This window comes from Lichenostomus cassidix, chromosome 1 (genome assembly GCF_008360975.1).
Source record: "Lichenostomus cassidix isolate B80296 chromosome 1, HeHo_3.0, whole genome shotgun sequence".
Classification (NCBI taxonomy): Eukaryota; Metazoa; Chordata; class Aves; order Passeriformes; family Meliphagidae; genus Lichenostomus; species Lichenostomus cassidix.
In genome coordinates this window covers 6,777,111-6,803,700 of record NC_139479.1, presented here as the reverse complement: position 1 = coordinate 6,803,700, position 26,590 = coordinate 6,777,111, and the positions used below count along the sequence as shown (strand labels likewise).

The 26,590-nt window shown below is 37.2% G+C and overlaps 1 protein-coding gene across 11 annotated transcripts in view; it reads right to left on the bottom strand.

Annotated features, from left to right (window-relative positions):
* Positions 1-26,590, bottom strand: part of CASK (calcium/calmodulin dependent serine protein kinase) — a 188,276-nt gene that overhangs the window by 47,772 nt on the left and 113,914 nt on the right. For 8 of the 11 annotated variants that reach the window (XM_085048768.1, XM_085048777.1, XM_085048794.1 and 5 more), the window contains 6 exons: positions 23,448-23,623; positions 21,245-21,367; positions 18,805-18,888; positions 17,123-17,222; positions 11,987-12,004; positions 4,288-4,409 (listed from right to left, as the gene is read on the bottom strand). In XM_085048768.1, coding sequence (XP_084904894.1) covers positions 4,288-4,409; positions 11,987-12,004; positions 17,123-17,222; positions 18,805-18,888; positions 21,245-21,367; positions 23,448-23,623 — 623 coding nt within the window. The remainder of the gene's footprint in view (positions 1-4,287; positions 4,410-11,986; positions 12,005-17,122; positions 17,223-18,804; positions 18,889-21,244; positions 21,368-23,447; positions 23,624-26,590) is intronic. The other 3 variants (XM_085048845.1, XM_085048785.1, XM_085048828.1) reach the window with 1 other exon arrangement.

Here is a 26,590-nt window from a genome sequence, read left to right as displayed (position 1 = left end):
AAAGTATACAATAAAATTGTTAACATAATATACTTTACTCAAAAAAGAGCAGATCAGGGATAAATGCACTGAGAGTTTAAAACATTTTCATAGTATCAGCCAAGCCTGGACACTGCTGAATAACTGCAACTTTTACAACAGACATTCAAATTTACTGTGCCAACATCCAGATTGGGAGGGTAAACAGAACAAACCAAAATAAAACCAGCAGAAAGCCTTAGCCAACCATGTAAGAAGCTAAACTGAGGTTCCAACAACATTCATTCTAGCAAAAGAGAAAATATGTTTCCTTAAAAGTCTGGACTTTAGGACCAAATCTATTTGGATGACTGAGTTCAAAAGAAATCCCAAGGAAACTCTGAAGTGTGCACAGATGCATGTTCCTTTGAAATACTACCATGATCAACAAAGGATAACAGACATAAAAGTGGGATTTTCTTCAAAAATCAGTATGCCTTAAATATAAGCACTGTGAATAGAAATTAAACTCAAAAAGAAAGAAGTGGCTGCACACTTCTTGTTATATATGATATGAGATATGATACAAATGGCTAGTGCAACATTTATTTAACCTCATTTAGCTAAAACCACAGACGTGTAGTATGTTAAGCCAGCAAAAGGCAAAATCAACTTTCTTGAAAGCTTGTAACATTTCTATCACAGAAATAACAACACTTACCTTAAGGATTCCATCCATGAAAATGATGTAACAAACTTTTTAAATTAACAGCCAAAAGACATCAGCCTAGAGAACTATCTGTGCCTCAGGACAGACAGATGCAGACAAAGCCAGCAGCACAGAGAGGCCCCAGCCACACAAAAGCTGATATTGTTCTCCTGCTGGGTGAAAATCTCACTTGTAAATCGAGCGACATCTGCATTGAGAATCACCCCAGCCATGGCCCTGCAGAGGTGACCAAAGCACTCCACTCAACAGGAGAATGATTTCTCTTGTCTCCTTCAATGCAGCTGCACCAAACTGCAGCTCCTGGGCTTACATTCTAGCAAAATTCCTTTGATGCACTGATAGAGATGAAACATAATGTATAAAAATCTTCCCCATTAGGCACAGCCTTGGAGCACACTATATTTTTCAAAACAAATAATCATTGAAGTCTTTTTGAAATAATCATAAAATCTTTTGTCATGATACAGAACACCAAACACCTCCAAAATTAGTAACCTCTTCACATTTCTTTCCAACTTCTTTATCAGCACTGCTGACACAGGACAGCAGTGTCTCCCACAATGTCTTTCATCCAAGTCAATAAAAAAGGATTTAATTCAAGCATTTGATAAGGCTTCTAAAAATCTGTCAATGGTAATAAAAAACTGCTTTCTCTACTTAAATTTAACTCAGTTTTTCCATAAAGTTATTTATATACTATACTACATTCTTTATCTTCTGAATTGGATACTGGAACGAAACAGTCTATAAAGCTTTATATAGTCATAAACCCAGACACAGGAATGTCCCACAGCATTCCCCAAATTTTTGATCATCATACATTTAACAGAAGCAAGAAAAAGAATAATGGTCCAGACAAAAGTTACTCTTCTTCTTTAAAAGAAGGATCAATCATTAAACAACATTTTTTTAAAAAGAAGTGAATATTTCTAAATGGCTGTTCCTAGAAGGCCCTTTTCTTTACTCTCCCCAGTAAACACAATTAAGTTTTTAATAATGAATGGTGTAACTTCTGTGCAGGAAAAAACCCCTCAACACAAATACTAGGATTCTGTAAAATGATGAAAAAAACACACAATGGAACTGTTTAATAAGCCCACAACAGGATATGCTGGATTGGCTGAGAATGAATATAAACTACTTTCTAAATAGTTGGCACCTTTTCTCTGCTTGTTTTGAACACCTTTGGCCCCCAAAATAAATTGGAAGAGAGTCTTAAGACAGTTATTTAAGCAAATTAATAAATTAAAACAATCGGTGGGATGATGCCTTCTGTGGCCTCAAGAGGTGCCTGTCCTCACAACACCCAAGTTAACGAATTATTGAGAAAGATTTCTATTTTGTGATCTGAAAAAAACCAACGTATGAGTAACTTGCACCCTTAACAAAAAGACTGTCCTTTCTTTTTTGGCTTTCAGAAAAAGAGTTATTTCAGAGGCAAAATAAGGTATTTCAGCAGCAGGCATGATCTACCATCATGTGCTTCATCTAAAAATAAGGATAACTGTTGAAAAAGAGTAGGAACACAAGAACAAATTTAACTGTGGAAAATGCCCACACAAGAGGAACAGTAGTTTAATGCAAAGTGACAGCGACAACTTCACAGCAGACTAGAAAATTCCTGCTTAGTGGGATATCATGCTTTATAGGTTATTTGGTCTGGTGGCTTCAGTAACCCCAAATGGTCTGAGAGGAATAAACAGTTTCCCTGACAGAACTTCATCCAAGTACAATTGTTTTTTTCAGAAGTCTGAGAGAGAAACTGGAACAGTATTGATACATAAACAGAAACCAACCTCCCACATTCGAGTTACTGACATGAAAATGCTACCCTTTCAAATAATACTGTCTGTAACTGGATTCAGTCACTCCAAGATGTATTTAATAACATTACAATCTTCCAGAATTTTATTTTGTATTTTTCTAATCAAAGTATATTTGGGAATATTCTAGCATCCCCCTTCTACATAGCATAACAAAAAAAACATCTTTTTGATGGCATTTTGTTCTCACAGATATGTTATTATAATAACATATATCCCTTTTTGTTTATGAGAATGACCATGATGAAGAATGGGAAAATTACATGAATTCATTGCCATTTTTTCGTGTTTAGAAATCTACAACACATTGTTACAGAAATAACAGGTCATGAATGAAGTACTAGGAACCACACTGGTACTGTCAAGAGCAGAAAGAAGCAAAAACATTGCAGAAGCATAAATTAATGTCTGGCAGACTTGTCATCCAGCAAAATACTGAAACTAAGGCCATGTGGTTTACCAAATTTCAAGAAGTTATATGATAACATAGTAACGGATAATAAAAATCTAAAAACTTTTTGCATGAGTGACACAAATGTTTTGGTTCTTATTAAACTCATGTTATTCTACTCCTCTCCAGATTTTTTATTTCTTGTTCATATTACCTAACTACCTTTCTATACTGCATCATGCAATTTAAAAGGAATAATTTCGGTATCTGGGACACAAGCTAGATGAACTTAAATTGGGAAAAAAAGATTTGTATTTTAATGCAAATTGCAAAGATGAGTTGTTGGAGATGCAATCCAGGAAAGCCATGAGCTCCTAGTCCCTTCCTCCTGTGTGCTTCGTATAATTTTATCCAATGACTGCTGATGCAAAATGCATAAACAATTATCAGAGAACAAAGATTAGAACTGCAGTGTTGTGGCAGAGCAATGCCATCAATCATCACTTTGCAGCCAAATCCTCATCTCTGGTTCCTCGAGTCCTGGGGCAGCTGTGCTGTGGGGAAGCTTTGCCAGCAGCTTTGTGTTCCCACACAGGCCAGCTCAGAACCCAGCAGCTGGGGCCACTACCAGAAGGAAGGATGTGAGGTTGGAATCCTTTAAACTTGAAGAATGCACAGAATTCAAGTGACTAATCAAAGTGTAACAAGTGCACAAATCATCCACTACATTTAAAGTGTTTGAACACCAAAGGACCTGTGGCACTGCTTACACTCAGCTCGTGCTCCTGCAAAGCTGCACAGAGGAACTAGTTCAACAATTTGTCAGAAACTCTTTCAAGTTTCTACAAACATAATCATCTGCCTGCAGATCAGACAGCTGGAATGACTCCTACTCCTGTGACTCTTTCACTGGGTAGAAACCACACACATCATGTTACATTTGTGATATTCACTGAGCTGTTCAGTTTAAGATACAGTACTAAAATTATCATCATCCATGTGGTCACATGAGCATATTGGTTTGATTCAAGAGTGCAGCTTTAAAATTAATGTATGTTTATAAAGTCGCAATTCACATTTAAAATAAAACCCAAAATCTGGTCCTTATTAAAAGGAAAAAAAAGCTGTTCTGATGAATTATTTTAAAGCAAACCTAATAATCACATACATGTTAATCACATACTCTAAAATACTCTGTATGTAGAGTCCTAGAAGTAGTATTTTTGCATAAAGAGCTGGATGACTTTTACATCCTACAACTAAAGAAATTAATATTGGTATCAAACAAAAAAAAAAAAAGGTAATATGCTCAGGATAAACCCAAATATTATCCAGTGAACAACAGATACAGGAACACATTCAAATTTTTATCACAAAAAACTTACATCTAGTAGCGTGTGAAGATGCTGATCCTGGAAAACACTGTGAAGAAAATCTAAGTCTTTTTCACTGCAGTCTGTAAGTGCATGAATTTCTTCCAGGCTGTCCAGCACCTGTGACACTGCTCCTAGGGTGCAACAGACAGGGCAAAGAAAAGAGAATAAAAAATTAATAAAGCAAAGGCTCATGGAAAACTGAACTTTGGAAGAGGAAACTTTCATCTGGTACAACTGGAACAGGAGCTTAAAAAAGCTGGAGATTTTAAAGGAAACTGAATAAACTTTACCTATATCAACAGTGCTCACAGACAGTGGATTTATGCATTAGAAATGGTTTAATGGACGAGAGATTAAAACCTAATTTTATTAAGCTCAGCTTTGTTCTATTTTAGCCTTGCTTCCAATGATGTCTTATGGAGTGACTTGGATTATTGGCCTGTCCTCACCATTCCCACCCCAACCTTCACTTCTCTTTTTGACTGCTGGCCAATTTCAAATACATATTGTAAAATTTTGAAACATCACTAAAATCAGGAAGAACCAATGCTTTCACAAATATTTTTAAAATCAGCATCGGGAAAAGAGAGAGAAAGACCTGACTGCTGAATCCTCTGGGGGACAAAAAAAAGGCTGTAATGTGTTTTTGTTTTGTTTGTCCTGCTTGACTGGTTATCTCCTACCTAGTTATAGCACTTGCTGCTTTTTTACCAGGGAATTGTCCTGGGTCATAGGATGATGGGGATGATTTTTATATGGCAGGGGGGTGAAAGAGAAGTGAGAGCTATGGAGAAAAAAAAGGATAAACTGAAGGCATTATGGAAGGTGGAAGTCCATGAGGAAAAGCTGAACTCTCAGCAGGGGAACACAAAGAAACACAACACAAATCCACAGTAAATCAGCCCACAGTGGTTCTGTGTAAAACAACTTGTTTAAAAGTCAGAGCATCAGTGGTGGCTGCCACCTGTGTGCATCTTTAGAAGGCCAGCTCTGGCTTATCTCAACACCCACAGACCACATCCTCACTTTTGGCACAGTGGTAAAAGCATCTGCAAAGAGGGTGTCACATCCAGTGAGAGTCTGCAACAATGCTGGTGTCTGACAGTGAACTGCTGAATGCTTTTTCATAAATAAATTCTTAATTCTGGATACCAAATTCTACACATTCTCTATTTCACTAATTTCTCATCAATATGTTCATTCTGTTTACTTATTCGTTTGCCTGTGTCTTTTTGACAAGACAGATAATATGTAAAAAACTGCTGCACTCCTTGAAATTCTATCCTCCAATGTATGAACAATTCTTACCAGCCCACCTTAACTCAAACCCTTTTGTACTGCATTTTCAGAATCTAATAAAAACAAAATACCCAACTCCCTCTTAGCCACACAAAGAAACAAGTTAAATTTACTTATTTCTCTGAAAACCTTGAAAAACTGGAATAAACATAACAAAATACATGAAAGCTACTATACAAGACTTGCAACCTTATGGCTTAGAAGGACAAGAATGACAAATCTAGAAACTCTTGCACCACATTTAGTACAAGCCTCAGCCTAGGATTCTCCTCACAGTTCCCTGTACAACAAAGTTTGAGAACCACAGTCTCCTCCTCACTCACAACTCATGGCTCAGGAGCAATAAAACTTCTTCATTCTCTCCCATCAAGTGTGTCTGACTACTTTTATCTATTTGATGTGCTAATTTATGTTCCTTGAAAAATCTGTGGCTGTCAGCAAATAAAATGAATGGTTTGACTTTTAGTAGTTGCTGTGCATGAGGTTGGCTGCAATGAAGAAGAGAAAAATCTGCTTCCCCTTTGATAATGAACAAGGCTGCTCAGCTGAAAGGAACTACCCACATCTCTCTGCCAGAGACACAGCAGAAAACCTGGGAAAATACAGGGACTGGGGATCTGCTGGTAAGAGGATGGAGAGATCACAGCTAAGCCAAAAAGGCAAGGAAAAAAAATTACCCAGGGACCCAAAAGGGATTGCACTGCTTCCTTTACATTTTCAGTACATCAGTTAAAGGCTCATGGACTTAGAGATCCCCAAGGCTGAATGAAAGTGCTTGATTTTCCAGGATCCAGTTGGCAGAAGGAGATTTGTTAGAATTCTCTTTTAATTTCTGCTCTTGTCAATCTCCCAGTTTGAATTACTTTATTTTCAAACAAAACTTTTTCTGGGTTCAAAGCCCTTTCTGCGTTTTTGGAGTATTTAAGGAAAACTCAAGAGAAGATTCACTTCAGAAGCCCAGGTATCTTCAGAGTCTCTAATACTGCTCCATGTTTCTCATAACCACTAAAACTTGAGCTAAATCTAGAACCAGTAAGAAGTATGTTCAAAGTTGTCTGCAGTGCTGTGTTACTGTGAAATACCAAATGCTCTGGACCACCATATTTTTTATTTGACAGTATTATTTACTTGGCATATTTTATTTTGTGGAATACCTTGTGGGTTTTGAAATGGAAATGAAAGTTAGATTTTTTAATATTTGCCTCTCAACAACCTCTTGAATATTTGGGAATTCAAAAAAGATTAGGGTTTGATCATTTGGTCTTTTTTTTCTCCTGTCACATTGAATAGAAGGCTGTAAAACAAAGTTTCCAAGAATGCCCTTAAGAAATTTGATAGGACTTTCTGACAGAGACTTTATAAATCCCTCAAAATGACAGTTTCACCTTATGCTTTTTTTTAACCCACACTCTTATGCTGCACCTACTTCCATGCCTTTCACTTTTTTACAAATAATGTGTACCTGCATGAAAAAAGGCACAGTAGCAATATACTGACAGCATGTTAGTGCTTAAAAAAAGTGACAGAACAATTTTACAGACATTTCTGTGAACACCTGAACTCTCTCTGCTACAGACATCTGGTTAAAAAAGCCTAAAAGTACCTTCCAGTAGAGTTTTAAATTCAGAGAAGAGATACTACATAAAATAAAATTAACTAACCTTTACAGCACACCTGTTTCTAAAAAGATTCATATTCAAGCTGAATTTCTAACCTTTGGGGAAAGTGTAAAGGCATTCAATATTTATAATTAAAGCTCATAGCCTCTTGAAATTTGATTTAATCTCCTTTCAACATTGCAAATGCCCCCATTTTAGCCTCAGCACAGATGATAAAGGAAGGACTTAAGTGAGTTATTACAGTCATACAAGCTAAGAGCTCAGACTTCTCATTGTCTGTACCAGTTACAGACAGAATCTATAAATATGAAAATTAGAATGATGCATAAATATTAGTAAGGCAGGAAAAATTAGGAAGTGGACTAACATGACTGGTTGTGTTCATTTGCTTTCTAGGACTCCAAAATATACTTTTTTAGAAAATGCTGCTCACTGCCCCAGAATTTTCAAGTAGCTCCAACTTTTGGCTAAGATGAATCTCATCCTGCACCTTAAGTTACTATAGAATCAAATCCAATTGCACAGGAAAGGTTGCAATTCGAGTGATATAAATACAAGACTCTTCTCTGCAGAAACTGTAACAAAATCCACATAAACATAGTTCTGTGAGAAGACTGTGGTGATTGTGGATCCTACTGTAAATGCACAGTAAATGATCTCAGTGTCCAAAGGAGAAGTGACACTCTGGGCTATGCACACAACCTTGTCTTGTATTTCCATAAGAATACCTAAGATAGCATGGCTGCAGCTATTCAGAGTTTCCTGGGGGCTGCCAACTCTGAAAAGTTGAAAACTATGGGCTGTCATATATTAAAAAGAAGAAAAACCACATCAGAATGCTGATGACTAGTACTGCAGTCAGTACTAGTATATAAAATGCTTTTGTAATTAGTGGAATATCTTCTTAAGGATGCTACCAAATTACTTCTAAGAAGATAGAGATGAATTGAGCAATTTCTGCCTACTGAGGCAGATTTATTATTTATCAGAAAGACGTATCTGCTGGGATTATTTCTTTACCCAGTTCATAGTCACAGTTATCACAAGTACCTTGTGCAGGTTCTGGTACCACATTTATGGAGATGGCCATTCAGAAATAGTTCTCTTACAGCTGAATTCTGTCTCTAGAGTCTTTGTAGTTCTCAAACAGTGGTTTTAACACTACCTGAAGTTGCTATGGACACTGCTTCAACAGGTTGGAAACAGGCAAAGCTTTGGTAAAATAGTGTTGTTACTAAAACATCCAGCTAGTCTACTCTGGAACAGGTGGTTTGACCAGAGAAAATGAACTTTAAAGGTAGGGGGGAGTTGCTTACTTCTCTCCAGAACAGAGCCAAAGAGAATTTAAAATACTACCTGAAGGACTGCCTACATATTCTCTGCAGTAGCAACGTGTCCCTCCACTACAAAATATCCCACAAGTTTGCTTTTCTGAGGTTTCTCAGCACACCAGGCAGGTACAACTGGCTTCCCCTGTTCTGCAGCGGGCAGCAAACACAATTAGGAGCTTCTTTTCATGTGAGATGTGATCTGCAACAGCATAAGACTGAGTGAAAGAGACTCAGATATTACTGCAAAACACAGACTACATCCTGGCTGCAAGCACATTCTGAGAGAGGGGAAAAAGAATTATGTATTTTTTAACACTGAAGATTGCAAATGCCCATGTAAGTCTTGGTCAGTCATAAATCCTCTTCTGAGTAATGAGAACTCAGAATCCAGGAAGCCTGACGTTGTTTAAACACTAAACTATAAACTCATGACCTTTTTGCCAGTCTCCTGAAATTGCTGTGCCAGGAAATAACTCTGCAGAAGAACTTATAATAACCATTATAATAATAGCATGTTTTTATTAAAGAGACATTGGCAAAATCTAAATCCCTTAGATTTGCAGAATGATGTAAAATGAAGTTCATTAGCCACTCATTTTAATGCTGTTCATTCTTATAAACTACCTTAATTTGAGTGGCTTTTCAACTATTCTTTATGCTGTGTAAATAGGTAAGTAACTGACTTGAGGATTTTACAGTGGTATTTAAATGACTAACCAAGGCTTTGCTGTCATTTGCAATTTCTCCATATATCACAGTTCAGTCCTTATGCCAGCCAATCTACAATAAACAGAAGCTGATTTCTCTCAACCTCATGTCTTGGCTGCCTTCTCATGTGCAGCTGCTGGAAATTAAATTAAAGAAACAATCCTGGCTCTTAAAGTACAGGCATTTCACGAGGCAGGATTTACATTTTACTTTGTAAAGAGGTCTGAGGCTAGTACAGCCAGAAAAGACAGATGAATAACCATTAGAAATTGTTAGATTTTAGAGAGATCAAACATAAGAATCACAGAATGAAGTCACAGGATACAATCTCATGGAAAAATAAGCATGGGCATTATTATAAAGTGCAGACCTTTCCACTACTTGTACTGATGTAACTTCTAAGATATAGAGAAAGCCAAGCTTTCTTTCTCTTTAAAGAACCAGCTGCTCTTTATCACTCGAAAGAACATCTGCAAAAATCACTGGAGTCGAGATGCCTCTAATCTCACACAGTAATTTGCTCTTTGCTGTTCACTGTATATATATGACTACAATAGTTTCAAATAAGGTGGGAGACGCATGTTTCACATATGCACAGCAGTGTAATTAAAATGTAAGGCAAGTAAAGACTCCATCCTGCTCAAATTTGAGCTGTATAGTGTTTCATGACTTCTTCCTTCTTGCACTGAAACCAGTGAAGCTTAGACTCTATAAAGTTACAAATAAGCTTCTACATGCACACAATTCTGTGAATGTTACTGGGAAGCAAATAAGGCAGTGATAATATTTGTATATACATACACTATACATATGTAAAGCAATCAGGAAGAGTCTAGTAAGAAAACCAAAAAGATGGAGGTTTATGGAGATGACAATAAAAATTCAGAAACAAGACAGCTGGAGCAATGGAAGGGTATTGGGATTTATAACTACATTAAAGAAGGTAAGAACATCTAAGGAATGCAAGAAAGGAGACAAAGGCATGTAAAATTCAGAAAAGAAGCTAGGAAGGACGAAAATAGGAGCAGGAGAGAAAAACAGGGAGAAAAAGACTAAACAAAGCAAAAAAGAAAAATAAAGGAAAAAAAGAAAAGAAAACAAGAGATAAAGTGTTCCCAAACAGCAGAAGGAATGTAGAGGAGAGTACTACGTATGGAAAACAAAAAAGGATGGGGGAAAGAGGAAGTGGTGAGGGAGAGGACAAAGAGGGCAGCAAGAAACTGATGCTTAATTTTGAAGAGAGACTTCCTTTTATCTGCACACACAGGGGCACTGAGGATAAGCATGGCTCCAGCTTTCTCCTATCTCCATACCTGGCATCTTCACACAGTTTGCCAATTTTTTTCCAGCTACCCCTCACTGTAAAAGCAGCCACAGATATGAGAGAAGGCAGTCTAGCCTGGTGGTAAAGAAATATCCAGAAGTGTTGTTTTTCAGACCAGACCTGTACCTTACATGTAAGTGCACTCACATGCAACTAAACCAGTAAATATTTTAACAAATGAATGCCCTTCACTATACCTTACTTAGACCCTTCCTTCCTCGTTGCAAAAATATCTGAAAATCCCCTTCTGACCAGCATGACTGCAGCACACTCTATTATGGTCAGTCAGTTTGCAGAAGAAAAGTCTCTATGCACAAACAAAAAACCAAAAATCATGGCACAGGCTCTGTGTGAGTTTTGCTTTTTTCCCCTGGAACTGCAGAAAAGTAATACTCTTACAAAACTTTTATATAAAAATCTGCTGAACTTTCACTCCCTTGTTACTGGTCAGGCATTCTGAGAAGGGGAAGTAGGAGGACAAGGAACAACTTTCCCCCACAACCTGTAAAATCAAAAGAATGAACCAAACAGCAACAACCACAAAATCCACGACCAAGCAGAAATGGAGACACAGATATATGTCCTGCTGACATGTCCTGACCTAGGACAGAAGCAAAGCTGTTAGCCTACAAGTCTTAAAATGCTGTAGGAAATCTGCACTGTTTATAGGTTGTTTTTGGAGATGCTGAATTAGTTGTTTTTGAAAAGGTCATGGTTTGTATCAAAGGGTCTAGAATTTCACACCTTCTCCTCAGTATAGCACAGTCTGCAGGTTTTAGCAGTGCTTGTGCTCCCAGTCTCTCACAAAGTGCAGCTACCTTGCAGCAGAACCTCCTCCCTACATGCCAACAACATTCCTTCCTTGAGGAGACACACATTGGATAGTTATTGAAATCAGGTGTATGCATATCCACAGTGCATATGCATAGATCATGTATCACATCAACACAGAAGGATCAAGAAAATTCATGCAAGCGTAGAGCAAGAGTATAATACTTGACTAATCTTACAGTATATGTTTGGCGGTAGGAGGAAAAAAACATTAGTCCATGAAAACAATTTCAGAATGAAAATGCAAAACCAAAATATTGTATGCTTTATGAATTGAATGAAAATTAAATTTTAGTTCAGTTGTGGTGCAAATATTAAATATTGGGAAAAACGCCCCAAAACTCAGGTAATTTTAATACTGCCTCTAAATTTGAATCTTCAGAATTCCCTGGAAATCATCCTTCTGCTTAATGACACTGTCAGTTATATTATACTGTGGACAGATTTAGTCAATACTATACCATTTTTTTTTTTGAACAGGCAGTATTAAAACCGAAAATAGCAAAGAGAAGCAAAAGAAAGCGGATTTTTAAACATGCAAAGACACACACCATAGCCGAATGATATGCCTTAAAGGAAAACAAAGGGATACCTACTTTCTGCTGCTAGAAGTCCTAGAAGGAAGGCAGCATTTGGACAAACAACAAACAGTATGAAGATTTCAGAACAAGCGATTTATAAAGCTGCAACCTAGCACACTAATTTAGCCACAAAATAGTCTCAAAAAAGTGAAAAGGATCCCCCCAGTTTTTAAATATGGTTCCTATGTGTGAAGCAAATGGCACTGGCAGACTGGGATGGGAGGAAAACAAACACTTGGCACTGGGAAGGCAGCACATGGATGCAGTGTTAGAGGTCTATTAACATCAGACTTTTCCCAACATCCGTTAAACTATTTTTAAAAACTCACGGACAAAAAATGAGTCCTAGTAAAAATTAATTGCTAGAAGTGAACTGATAGACTAATTCAATGTACTGCAAATGATGCATAATATATTAATATACTTAGTAAGCAAAATTTAGCAATGTTATATTGAAATCAGAAGTTTCAGTGAAAAACGTTATTAGAACATTTAGAAATACAACCACTTTATTACTGCTTTTAATTAACAATGTCTTTATGCCCTTTTTTTTCAGATTTAAACATACCAGAGCAAAGAATCAATAGCTGAAAAACCGTAAAGTTAATAATGGAATATTGGAAACACACAAACATTCACACTCTCAAAACTGATAGTTGTGCTTGTATAATAGTGAAGAAATTAATAACAATAAATTATAAGGTGAATGTAATTTTTTCCCCAAGCACTCATACTTTAAAATGTTACACAAAACCCTTTGCAAATATTTACAAAATCAGCAGTAATTTTTGCATAACAGAAGCGGGTTTTTTTCTCTTACTCATATTGTTGAAACTGATGGGTTTTAAGATACGGGTTTGTATTGCCCATATTTAATGAACTCTAAATCCCATAAAACTACTAACCATTCTAACTTGTGAGTTCAGCTACTTCCATATATGTTGGAAACAGTGATCTTACAACTTGGCCACACATATGCTGTTTGACCTTACCCTGAAAAACTAAGAGATTTAGCTTTATTCAAACTATTATCATCAAATCTGGAAATCGAGATCTCACGCCGTTGAAAACTTCTCATTTGACAAGACAACATAGAGTCTCACAAAATAGAACAGAATGAAAATTTCAATTTGCACACATCAGTCCTGAGACAAAATGCCAAAAAGCATTTGTAAAAATGCTGTGTGTGGCCTTGCAGCTGAAGAAAATGAGGCAAAGGCACAGAAGGAGCCTCAGTGTGGCTGCTTCCCGTGCAGTGCAAAACTCTGCTTCTACATCCATCTGCTCCCAGAGTGACCACAGAGCTCAGCACTCACACACAAGTGCAGGAAGTACTGCAGCAGTGCCACTGCTGAGGCACAGCAGCACATCTGGCCACTCAGGCTGCTCTCTTGCTCTGTGGTTACACAGAAGCACAGCTTGAGAGGATCCCTTACAGGAATCCAGAACTGTCTGCGGCAAGAAGCTGCTCTGAAACCTGTTAGTCAGAGTTCAGAAATGTGTGCTACAGACCAAGTCATTCCAGCAGACATTAGGGAGTAACATCCTTTAACCAAAAGGTAAGGTTTGCTTTAATATGAAAGTCAGTTAAGCAGTTTTCCAAAGACTATGGATTATTCACTGGCTTAACTCCAGCACTGACTCAGCTCTGAAAATATGGCTACAAAAAGCGCTTGGAAATACAAAGTTACAAAAAACCTCTTCAATTTACCAGTTTTCCTAACTGTTGCCCTAAAAAGGTAACCATTTTGAATCTACTTAAAACTCCAAACAAAACACTTGTCTTCAATCAGCTTCCCAAGTCAAAGCCTGAGAAGCAAAAGGAGGTAAAACTTAAAAGCTTTACACTGGTGATGTTCATTCCCCAGCTGAGACACTGTTATGAAAACACTTGAAAACTGTATGTCTGTACTCTCTGCTGGGGGACAAGTGGGCAGCATATGACAGAAGGAGAGAAAATCCTGTCTTGTGTTAATGTGCAGTCAGGAGACAGAAGGACCAAGGCACAGGGCAGGCAAGGAGAGGGAGTCAGATGGGGAAGGGCAGCAGAGAGCAAACACTGTGAATTTCCCTGCCACCTCATGTATTTAATGGTCCACTTCGAATACTTCCTACTGGGCCAATTTTTGTCCTGTGACAGATTTAGCCTTTAGGGCTGCTGGTTGCTAACTTCTGATTTATGTTTGTTTCAGCATATTAAAAACATCCAAAACATTTGTTGCCTTGGGGAATACACATTTTATAATGTCTTGAAGACAGGCAACCTGAAAATAAAAATGTTTTACATTCTACAAAAAACCATTTGGAGGAAGCTTGTCAGCTGAGCCACTTGGTTGCTTTCCTAAAGAAGCTACTAAACACAGACTGCCAGCAAAAAACCAGTATTTTAGTTTAAAAATGTTTACCTAATTTAAAAAAAAATTTGAAAGCCCTTATCACACTCTAGATTCAGCAAGACTGTTTTCTGCCATGTTACCCTGCCAGCAACAGGGTGATAGCAGGATTAAGTTAAGTTCTTCAGAGTATGGTTGCTGCCAAAAGAGGAAACAGACAACCCCCAAGAAGTGTTTGGAACCAAGAATTATTATCACTGTACAAATGAAAGGAAGATGTGTGCAGAAAAATACCTGGTTGACTTCAAATGAAATTTATCTCTGCTCATTCCCATCTAATTTAGCTATGCAATTTGCTGACCATCACTGGAAAGCTCTCTAACAAGAATATCCTTTGTGATTCTGCATCTACAAAAACCACCTGACTTGCTGCCTGTAGTGTCTTCCTATCCCAGGATAATTCTCTGGTAGTACAGGAAGATGCTCAAAAGTTCCAACAACCCCAGGTTTCCAAACTGAACTTTGAGGAGGAACATCTCTAAGTTCTTTGGGAAAAAGAGAGAAATGAAATTTTCTGTTTCTCTGTTTGGAAAGACCTGGAGGACAGGATATGTAATTTGCATAACCTAATAAGCATCTATATTTCTGAATATTTATCTCTGTCGGAGCTCTGTATTTGCCTGTTTCTGACAAATCATTTAATTACAATGATAAGCTTAATGAAATTTTATGGGAGGAATAACTGGCAACCACATCTAAAATATTAAATGCTCTTCATTAAGAGTTTATGATCTGGAATAACGTTATGAGATATTAGGAAGGAAACTTAAATAACCTTAAGATAATCAAGTTTCTACTGCAATTCAAGAGTTTCATGTTTTATTTCTACAAACTAGTTTGGTTTAGAATCATCACAAGACCCATCCTACAAGCTAGAAATATTTGAAAATATTATTAATGTACTTCTGAAGGGCAAACAAAATAGATTTCCCTATCTAGGAATTTCAGAAGCTGAAGGAGCTGTAGTATCTTTCCTTGCAAGGCTCAGTGTTCAATATTAAATATTTTATCAGCTAAAGTAGTGGGTCAGAGAAACACGATGAAAACTCCCCCCTTAGCATGGTTTCCTGATCCTTGTGATCCCCCATCACTCTGATCAACAACGTTAGTTTAAAGAGTAACTTTGCTTTCCTGTTGTTTCAGAGATGAACACAAGTTAACAATGGATCCAGCACAGATACTCTGAACAATTTACATGTGTACTGGGCTCAAGCGTTCTGTGAGCAGAAAAAAATAGAACTTGGAACTTTCCTGAATACTAATATCTGCAATTACATCACTCTGAGGAAGACACATGTCCTGTTGATGTGAGACTGAAACTGGAAAGAGGAACTGCTGTTTTCAGATTAGGAAAGTTGCCACTGCCAATCATGTTGGTGGCCATTCACCACTGAAATGGAGGAAGTAGATAGAAACAAAAATTAAGGCACTGCAAGTAGTTCTAGGTGAAGTAAAAGTGACTTATTTTTTCTGAAAACATAGGTGGATCCTTATCTGCAAGTAAAAATATTCAAAAGCTGTCTGTCTGAACTTAAGCCATGAGGCTGTGATCCTCTGCAATGAATGATCTGAGATTCTCATTCATTTCTATGGGAATTATGAACAGAGTTCACGTCTAAAGGAAAAAGCAATTTTTAAATTTAAGTACTTGAACTTAAATTCCAAGAAGTGAAATTGGAGAATTTCAAACAAAAAAAGTTGCTCCCATTCTTATATTAATGACATGGAAATAATTTGTAATAATTACTTGCTCATATGAAATAGAAGGAAAGGAATAATTAATATATGCAGTCAATATGTAATTTTCTCACCTATAAAAATATTGGGAGAGAGAATTATCACACAGCAGATCAACACACACAATTAAGTTTCTGAAATGTCTTCTAGAAAGGGCAATGTATAGCTAAGATATTCTGCCAGTACCCTTAAGCTGTTTAGAAAAATAAAAGACAAAGTCCTTTTGGTCTTGGGTTTTTCTTAAAGGTTCATTTAAATTAACCCTAAAGCCTAATTTTAGATAGAACAACGAAAAACTTTGCACTGCAAATATTCTGAGCAATGGTATGTCAAAATTAAGATACATAACCAAGACAGGGCTGTGTTAATTTAGGGACTGACAGTTTATTTAAATTTTTGAATATGGACTGTGGACAAAAGGATTGCTTGAGAGAGGTCACTGTCCTGTCCAAGGCCTAGATCATAGCACAGGTATTATCCTCCCCTTTGAACTATGCTGGGAGGTCCTTGAAGCATGTCTTGTCTCTCTCTGAAGATCTGGGGGTCAGAAATACTGTCCAGTGTGCTTTAAACAGGACACATCTTAATCATACTGTTCTCTAAAACAAGGTTGAGAAATTTTGGTATATAATGGTTTCTTTTTATAAATAACTATTAGTAAGGCATGAGAACTTTGCTCCAGCCCAAGAATTCAAGAGAAGACTTTAGTAAGATCTTATACTCTATTAATATAAAGAGAAATATGACATTATATTATAACAGTATTTGTAATGAAATGCACAGACATGAAAAAAAAGTCAAGACAATTTCTGTAGAAACTTAAAACTGTACAAAGATTTTATCTTTGTTTTTGCCAGCTGTGAATGCCATTACGAATCAAAATAATTTATCCTTTCACATGTAAATGTTAACTTAATATCCAATTCTATGAAATCTCAAGAAATTAGTAATTATGTGGTACTCTGGTCAATATAGACTTAAGACATGCTGACTGCAGTAAATACACTTTCTCTTAAAATACCTGAGGAGGTGGGGTCTTCAGAGAAGTCTGGCAGCTCTTCAGGGGGGTCACCATAGAAGGAGTTGAATTTGTGGCTTGACACAGCTGCTAGTACTGCCCCCTGAATAAAAATACCCACACAGACTAAATTACACAAAGAAGGACAATGAAACATTTCCAGACACCTTGGATCACTCAATCTCCCCAGGTCTCTTGTGTGTTGACCCTCTCAGTGAAGAGCAAATAAATGTTCTAGTCTTCAGCTCTGCCTCCCTCTTATCAGTGACCACACCTAACAGAAGAGCTGGTCATACACTAATAAACATAAAAATATTCTTTGCCATGGGATTTCATGAGAACAGTTCTTTATGTTCTCATGAATGCATTTTGTTCTCATGTTCTTTATGTTCTCATGAATGCATTTTGAAATAGTAACTGTGAGGCATAAATTCCCATTATAGTACAATGCAAACAAAATAACAAATCTCTTTATCTTTTCATTCTTCCTAGACTGAGTGGATTAGCAGGTATAAAAATTGACTCTTTAAAGCAAAACACTATGTTTTTATTTCAGAAATTGTCATAATTTGACACTGACGGCACTAGAATATTTTGACACACATACAACATCAATACAAAAATAATACAGTTATATACATAATCTCAGAGTCCCAGAATGTGTTACAGGGGAATTTACAAAGCCAGTTATCTTCTCTGGCATATATTTACTTCTTCAAGTAAAATACACTTTAACCACTCAGGTTTTAATGCCTCACGGTTGGGGAAGTATAGACAAATTTCATGAAACATACTGCAGAACAGCGCTTTGGATAAAATGGCATTAAAAAACCCCAGAAGATATAAAAGCTCAGGAAACTAAATATACTGGTCTCCCCAGGAAGAAATCTGGGAAATAACTGAAAGTGCACCTAGAACAGCAACCATATTCTAAAATGTACTTGCTAACATTTTAATGGAAGTATTACCTGGATATACAAACCACGTAAGAAAAAGAGCTGTTCATGAACTGTGGCAACTGTGCATCCTAAAATCAGCTACATTAAACTTCTACAAAGCAGCAACTCAGTGTGAATACTTGGCTCTCTGTTTTATTGAAAATTGTAAAACAGCCCATGAACTGTAATGCTCCATGTTTCTACATAGTTTTCTGAACCTTGCAGTGAATTCAGAAATGCTTCTGTTAAATGTTCCATGGTAGGAACTGAAGGAAAACCATGTCATTTTGGGCTAAAATGTTAACATCCTTTTCAATACAGCTAAGAAACAAACTTGTATGGTAAACATAAATGGGATAAACTGGAAAATATGTATTTGCTCTTCTGCAACAAAGACATTAAAATTATGTTCCTTTTATTATAAATGTAATAAACAATAACAACAGAAATCACTGCATGATTCTCTCCTTTCCAGTAATTCACATTGCACAGAAACTGAATTGACTAAAGATGAAGACCAGACATTTTGCACTGAAATTTAGTTTGAGAATTATGCATAAAGAAAGAAAGGACAAACAGCCTTTCTAAGACACCATTTCAATGAACATCTGTGAAGGCCTGTTTTAACTTTTTATTTTATTGCCAACTTCAAAGCATAGATTTCTCTCAGCACTTTTAAAATGAATAAAGTATCACACAAAATTCAAGCTGTGTAGTTCTATTGTTTTAGCACTACATTCAGTTTACCTTTAGTTTTCGTCTTGCATTGAATTTTCTCAATTGTTCTACTGTTTCTGGAAGATGAATCTTGTATGCATAGCGATCTCTCTCCTTGAAAAACCCCACAAAAAACAAACCAAAAGAACATTAAATACAAGCTCTTAATATCCTCTTGACACTAAGAAACCAGACAAGAAATGTACAAGCTCATAAATATCCTAAGGAGAATGAGGATTTGTTGCAACTTAAAGAAAGCTTCAAGAAATTAAGAGGGATTAAAATACTTTGAAAGAATTCTTAACTTGGCCCATGGATATTTTCTTCTTGTATTTATTTCCCACCTTGTAGTAAGACTCTACCTAATCTTTTGTTTTACTGTTGTGCTGTCACTCTGTGTCTAGCACTGAACTTCAAAGCTGGCAAGTAGAAAGCAGTTCTGCTTTTTGGAATTCACAAACCCCAGTGAAGCAACACATTGAAGCACTCTTTTACAGGGTGCTTGATACTTCAGGTAAACTTGGGAGATGGGGAACATGTCCAACAGGGCAGGAAGTGCCAACTTGATGCCAACCAGGGAATGGTAGAATGGGAAGAGTTCTCCATTGGAAGTGCAGATGAAAAATTTGCTAGTGAACAGTTGCAGTGACAGCAGGGACGAAACTTACAGCAGCTGACTACTTTTCTCCCCTGAAGGTACATACAATCATTAATTTAAGGTGTTTATCACATGCATCCCCTGAATCAGAGTGAAACCACAGCAGAAGTAATTCAGTCTCTCTACAGCACTAAGGATGTCTCTGTCTCATGCTGTATTTGCTCCTATCTATAAATGGTTTAGAAAGTTCTGAGTCAGCAGGGAAGGCATCTTATTGCAGAAAAACATGAGAGGACTGCCTGGTAAAATGCTGGTCTGAGGTTGGAAACAAGGTTTTCATAAACTAAACCACCTATTGTCCCATGTGACTTCCAAAAAATAACAGCAAGATCCGAACCAGACCACAGATGTCAGAAATGTGACACTGCACAGGCAGAGCTTGCACAATGACTTTACAGAATTGTCTTTTTAACAAACCTAATCAGCTGGGCTGCTCAAACAACAAAAGTGACAACAAAAGTGATTCTGCCAAAATGATCCCCAACCATTCTCTAGCTTTGGCATCTAAATGTGGCTATGCACTCAAAGTGAAAAAAAAAATTCCAATTACAAGCAGGTAAAAACAGATCACCCGTGTTTGTATGATAATCTGGGATTCCAAAACATGATGTTCATTTCCATACTCTTTGATATATTGATACATGAATCTGGTATATCCCAGATGAACAGACAGAACTTTGGCCTTTTTGAGTGGAATGAATTCAGCCTGCAGTTTCCCACTACTCAGAAGAGTTGTCTTAACCATTGTCGTATCTGAGAGGTGAATGGTCTTGACCTCCTTTGATAAGCTGGACCATTCTGGAGCTTGGAATACAGGAGTCAGAGGCAGAAAGAGAGCAGAGAACTGGAAGAATGACTCCATTCACTGGTGGTTACACCATTTACTTGGAGGGGAAAGAGCATATGATCCCATTCTTCCCAGGTTCTATTTTTTGTGGTTTTCTCTTTGTCTCATGGAGAGCATATAAACAGTTCAGCAACAGACACCAGATTAGCCCCCTTTCAAAATAAGTGCCCTGTTTAAATTAATGATATTATGACTCCTGGACAATCCACAATAGAAAAGAAGTAGAGGATAATAAAGAAAAGTAGTTAATTCATCATCTTCTGCCAAATAAAATACAATGCTCTGAACCTGTACTTTCTACCTTTTAAATCTGCAGCACAACCCATCATTCTCCAACCTCAAGGTTTAGCACTGACTACTGATGGACTCCTGAGAAGCTACAGGTGTATTTTCTCCTGCTCCTGTTGAAAGTCTTCAGTGTTCAGCAACTACTCTTCCACTGGCCTAAAGTGCACTGTAAATTCTGCCATCACTGAAAAATAGTTTGATTACCAGAATTCATATAATTTTATGCAGTCACAGTGGCCTTGGAGCAACACTTCACTACTTCCCTCTGATGGGATATTTTTAGGAATCTAATGTAAGGAGGCAGCACAGTTCAGTAGCATAAGCTACATGAGTAATAGGAAAGAGGTTTAGACATGACTGAGTGAAAAAGAGATCAGAAATTATTCCTCTGGAATTTGAGAGCCACAGAAAGACACATTAACACCTTCTTTAAGCTTTATTCTATGCAGCCCTACTCCCTTTACTGTTGAAGATGTCCAACTGAGTCTGCTCTTAAGCAAAGAGTTTAAGCCTGGCAATTATCAAAATCTCAGGCTCTAGTCCTACAAAGCATTTAAAGCACATTATCACACATTTTGTACAGTTCACCTGTACTTCGAAAAGCTCAGAAAAACGAAGAAATAAATGTTTGTTTCCCTTGAAGAGGAAACTGGCATGTAAATTGCTGTTTTTACTACCTTTAACCAGGGGTGATTCAGTGCTTCATACACTGTTATCCTTTCTGCTGGATCCAGCATAAGCATGCGGCGTACCAGATCTTTGGCACTTTCAGAAATATGGCTCCATTGCCTAGGATTCATCTGATTACAAGCAAGGAAAAAAACTTGATTAGTAGTAAGAATACAGAAAAGAACCTACTTTTTATGCAAAGTAATTGCAGAGATTTAACAGTGGCTGGTGCTTACAAACAGTTCCATGCAGTAAGTGTAAAAGAAAATTTCTAAGTTTTTTAATAACTTATTAAATTGTACACTAGTTGCTACTGAAGTGGCATAAAAATTGAAAGCATAAACCCTGACATATCCTTACTATTATGTTATAACCATAGTATAATTTCTATCCATTCTACATTCTGCTCAGATAAAAGTAACTATTCACTAGAAAAAGCAAAAAACAGTTAAGCTCAGTTTGACTGTTAATTATGCATATGATAAATGTAGACATTAAATCTACTCCTGAAATCAATATATGGCATGACAACCTATTTGTATCAACCCACAATTTCATGCCAGTGATTCTGAGTAAGAAGGGAGTAAGACAATGCCTTTTGTGAACTACTGTGGTTCTGTCCTCAAAGTGTTGTGGACAATGGTGCTTCCCAATAAATTCCTTTCAACTTCACAACAGGCAAAGTTTTTCCACTAGGAAAGCTTAAAAGGACAAAACAATACAAGCAATTGCAACACTTTCAGAGCACAACTTAAGGAGATACAACGTGAAGGATGATTCAGAATATATCTTCATTTTGTCCACATGCAGGTTTGTACCCAACTAGTCAAAATGATGGACACCTGATAAAATCATACCAAAGTAAGAATATTCTTTAGGTGATATAAAGGATTATATTCTTAATGCATTTCTAGTATTTCTTTAATTTATGAAGAAGCTAAGTTTTATTTAGCTGATAGACAGCTAACTTACAAAGTACTAAATGCAAATTCAAAATTATAACCAGACTCTTTTCAGCGTTATAATCCGGTCATTTAAAGAGGTCCACTTTATTTAAAATCACTCTTTACAAAGAATGATCAGTTGGAAATGGGGGCACTCAGCAATGTTATGTGGCTATGAAATGCATATTTATGGCTGTGATTCATAATTTCTTTTTCAGCTCTAATGAAATGAAGGTAATTGCAAATTTGACAGTATTTTCACTGAATAGACATATTATTGTGGAAACAGGAACAGAAAAGGAACTAAGAGAACACAATGTGCTGGCCAAAACTCTTTTTTTTTTCCAAAAAAAGAGAAGTTAATTTCTATCCTTCCAAAAGGTTTTAGCTGCTTAAGAGATTCCATAAAGAAATCTTCCATAAAGTGGTATGTCTGTCAGTCTACGCAATCCCAAAACTAGTGCCATGAAGAAATGCTGCTGTTTCTAGGAATATAAAATTTAAAGAATGAAATATGTGCTCCTGACCAAGTACAATATCACTGCTGTCACATTTTAGCAGGCTGTTAAGTTGATATAATAAAACAGACTATCTTTAGGACAGACTAGCTTTAGGAGTTTCTGTTTGTAATTTGCTAATGCACAGCTCATGTATGACCTTGGTTGCAATTAGAGCAAGGCTGATCTTAGACAAATCCACAGAAACAGTGAAGTTGAAGCTTTAAATCTGTCTCCACCATGGTCTGGCAGGCTGATGCAGTGAGACAGCTTCTCTGATGTGCACACCAACCTGCTCTCAGGTGCTCCTTTTGAATCATCAGCTGCACTTTACTATACACTGTACTAAAAAGAAAAATGCCTACCTGCATTTGTACAGTAACATGCATAATATGATGATCCATATTTATGATAGTTCTTTTAGTAGATTAAAAAATTTAAATGGTCTATAAATCTGAGGTTACAGTATGTTCTACTTCACAGCTAAACTCATGTATTCCTGCTGGGCTCAAGGTACAATTAGGGGCTGTGGTTGTAACAGCCATTTATTTTTTGATCTGAGTAAGTATTTCCATATTCTAATTCCTAGCAGTGATACAAAACACATCAGGTAAAACATAAATGGGGGAGGGAAAATCATCTCTCTTCCCATGTGACAGATTTCCATAAGCTTTGAATTTAAATCAGGCTGAATACAAAAATCAACTTCCAGAAATTTTACCAACAGAGCTCATCTCACTGGAAAAGGATTCAGATATATTGTCATTTACCTTGTATTTGCCTTTAATAATGCCTTCAAATAATCTTTCCTTGGTTCCATAAAAAGGCAAACAACCACTTAGCAGGATAAAAAGGATCACACCACAACCCCAAACATCTACAGGTTTCCCATATGGTTCTCTTTTTACCACTTCTGGGGCCATAAAATGAGGTGTTCCTACACGTCCTAAATGGAAATAAAAAGAAAATTGAGTCAAAGAGATGTGTGTCAAACATGGAAATGAAGATTATCACTGCATTAAACTAAAACAGTTTTAACAGACTTTGCTCATGGTTTAAACTTTTAACACAACTCTTTTTTTCTTAAGTTTAATATTTTTAGATATATGCAGTGAGATAAATCAGCATTTTCCCTTTTGCTTACTTTATACTTCTATAAATTGAGAAATATTCTACCCTAGCTGGCAGACTGTGAAACAAGAGTTATAAGAACACTGGGATTCTTCAGTGAAACTTGCCATACTAAAGTAAAACCATCAATTTGGACAATCTTTGAAACAGGAATTATTCAGAGAGCAAGTGCAGCTCTACAGACTGCAGAGTTCTAGACCACACTGATAACTTGAAAAAGCTGTATCTAATTGGCAAGAGCAGAGTTTGGTCTGACACTCTGCCCAAACCTGGGCCAGTCTGCTGAAACTGCCAACAAAAATGCAAAATGACAGCAAATGTGTTACTAATTTATTTGGAGAGGGCAACATCTTACTGCAGATAAAAAGATAATGCTAATTTGTTTCACAGAATGCTTCCACTGAGTGTCATACACTAATGGTGTTTTGGGATTGGTAACGAATGTCTTCCTATGAAAATAAACTGTATTTAACACCAACTGATCATTTGAGCAGATAAACTAACTAGAATAACTTCATTCAATTTCTGTGTAACACATGAAGCCATATAAAAGCAATGAATATTTTACCTCTCCTTACAAATGTTTCCCATTGTAAAAAATTTTGTTTCCATCGCAAAAATTAAGTTTTGAACACTCAGGTAATCACTGACACAAACACTGTAGTCTTTGGACTATCCTTGTTCCACCAAATACCAACAAAAGAAAAAAACCACGAGTCACCAATTATACCCCTTCATAAATTATTGCTGCTCACTACAGTGGATTTTAGAGGCTCCACTCCAGGCTTGCAGCACCTCTCTGCTGGTTAGGTGAGCCTAAAATGCAGCCCAGAGAACACAAGGTGTTTGCAAGGCACATATTTAATTCAGTCTTGTCTTTGTAAAGAGACTCTTGCTTGATTAACCTCTCCTGCTCACCCTCTGCATGGCAATCAGCTAAGTCACAGCACTGGGAACAAACACCTGGGAGACTATTTGGAAGTAGCTTCCTCAGGAAAGACCATCCTTTGTTCATCCCACCTACTGCAGGAATATGATCTGACCATGTTCTGCTAACCAATCCCCACTCACCCCTTCCTGTACATTAAAGGATTAAAAAATTGACAGAAAGATAGCACCTTTTTTACCACAAAACCACCACTGTCAAACTTCTTCACCTGGCTTTGTGTTAAACCTTTTCACTCCCAGTTTATGAGGGAATCCCTCTGCCAAACAAATGTTGGGGATCTGTCTATCACAAAGGGATGTTACCTCATCACTAAGCCAGGCTGGCATCTTAAAAAGTAGTCAGGCTGTAGTCCAGGCTGACCTGACAGCAAAGGAGCAGTTCCTTCCTGAGCTAAAAAAGAATAAACCAGCAAGTCCAGCTCAACCCTCATATCACTGGGGGAGGAGGATGGATATTAAGTCTGGACAGAGATGCACATGGGGAAAGGTGACTCATTCTCCTTGTTGGCTTTACACAGTTTATAGGTACATGATGCAATTTCAGCCTAACTGATAAACCTCAAAGCCAAATCTTCAAGATCACAAATAGGAGGTAAAGAGTTATCTCCTTAGATGACTCTCTCTCTTTTAGATGCCTGGTGGCAGGGAAGGAAAATGTAAATTATATATACATCCAGTATGCATAAATTGCTGGGAGCTCTTTTTTTTTGCATTTTTTTAATGTGCCTAAAAATGTGAATCTATAAGGGTTTCATCACTTTTTTCCCCTTTGAACGCTATCACTGTGACCTCAACAGCATCAACATTTCCAGCTCTGTATCAGGCTGTGCCTGTGCATAAGCAGCAACACCTGCCTCTTCAAAAAGCATTCTTCTATCCCTTAGACTGCTCAGATGATGTTCGTGGTGTGCCTACCTCAGGCTGGAAACCTTTAACTCACTAGATCATCAGAGACAACAGAGCAGCCTGGCTTAGCCAAGTCTCCTTTATCTCAGTGAGAACTTCCTGAGACTTGGGTGCAAAGGAACGCATTTGCAATTTTGGAGCAGGTGTAGCCTTTCTTACATGTTGAGAAAACCTTCTGTGGTACTAAAGCTCATTTAAATCTTTTAAACCAATACAAATGAAAAATCATAAATTCTCTGAAAATTCTGCCTTCCCACCATGCTTTATAATTCCTGTTATAAAACCTGGCAAGTCTGGAGAAAAGTGATTACTCTGAAAAAAACTAGGGGAAATCAGCAGAAGAAAATACATTACATGGGGAAACCAAGCTACTTAAAAGAGGCATTGAACTTCAGGGAGATGAATAGTTGTCTGGATAAAGTAGCTAATGAAACCATGAGCCTTATGTATCAAATGACATTTGATTTAATGTGTATTTTCAGTAATTATGTGCCACTCCTCTCAGCTCAGGAATTTCTCTGTGGTTTAAGTAAGAAATTACAAAGGTGAACGTGGTACAAAAATGACTATGTGCTGTGAGAACAGTGTTTAAAAGTTTGGGTTTTGGCTTTGAGGTTTTGTTTTGTCAAAGCACTTAAGTCTACTAGGTGTTTCAATACAGTGAAGGGCAACCTACAGAACATCTTGTGTCCTTGCAAACAATTATATTTTCCCCTGGTGTAAAATAGAATATTTAGCAGCAACACATGCTATAAAAGCAATCCAACAGCATGATGGAGTGTAGGAATTTAGGTGTCAAGGTGCTGGCATGGGGGGCTGCAGGGGTGGTCTCTGTGAGGGGGCTGGGGCTGCCCTGTGTGGACACAGACAGCTCCAATGGACCCAGCCCAGCCGTCAGGACAGTGGTGCCTCAGGGAAAGTGTTTGTA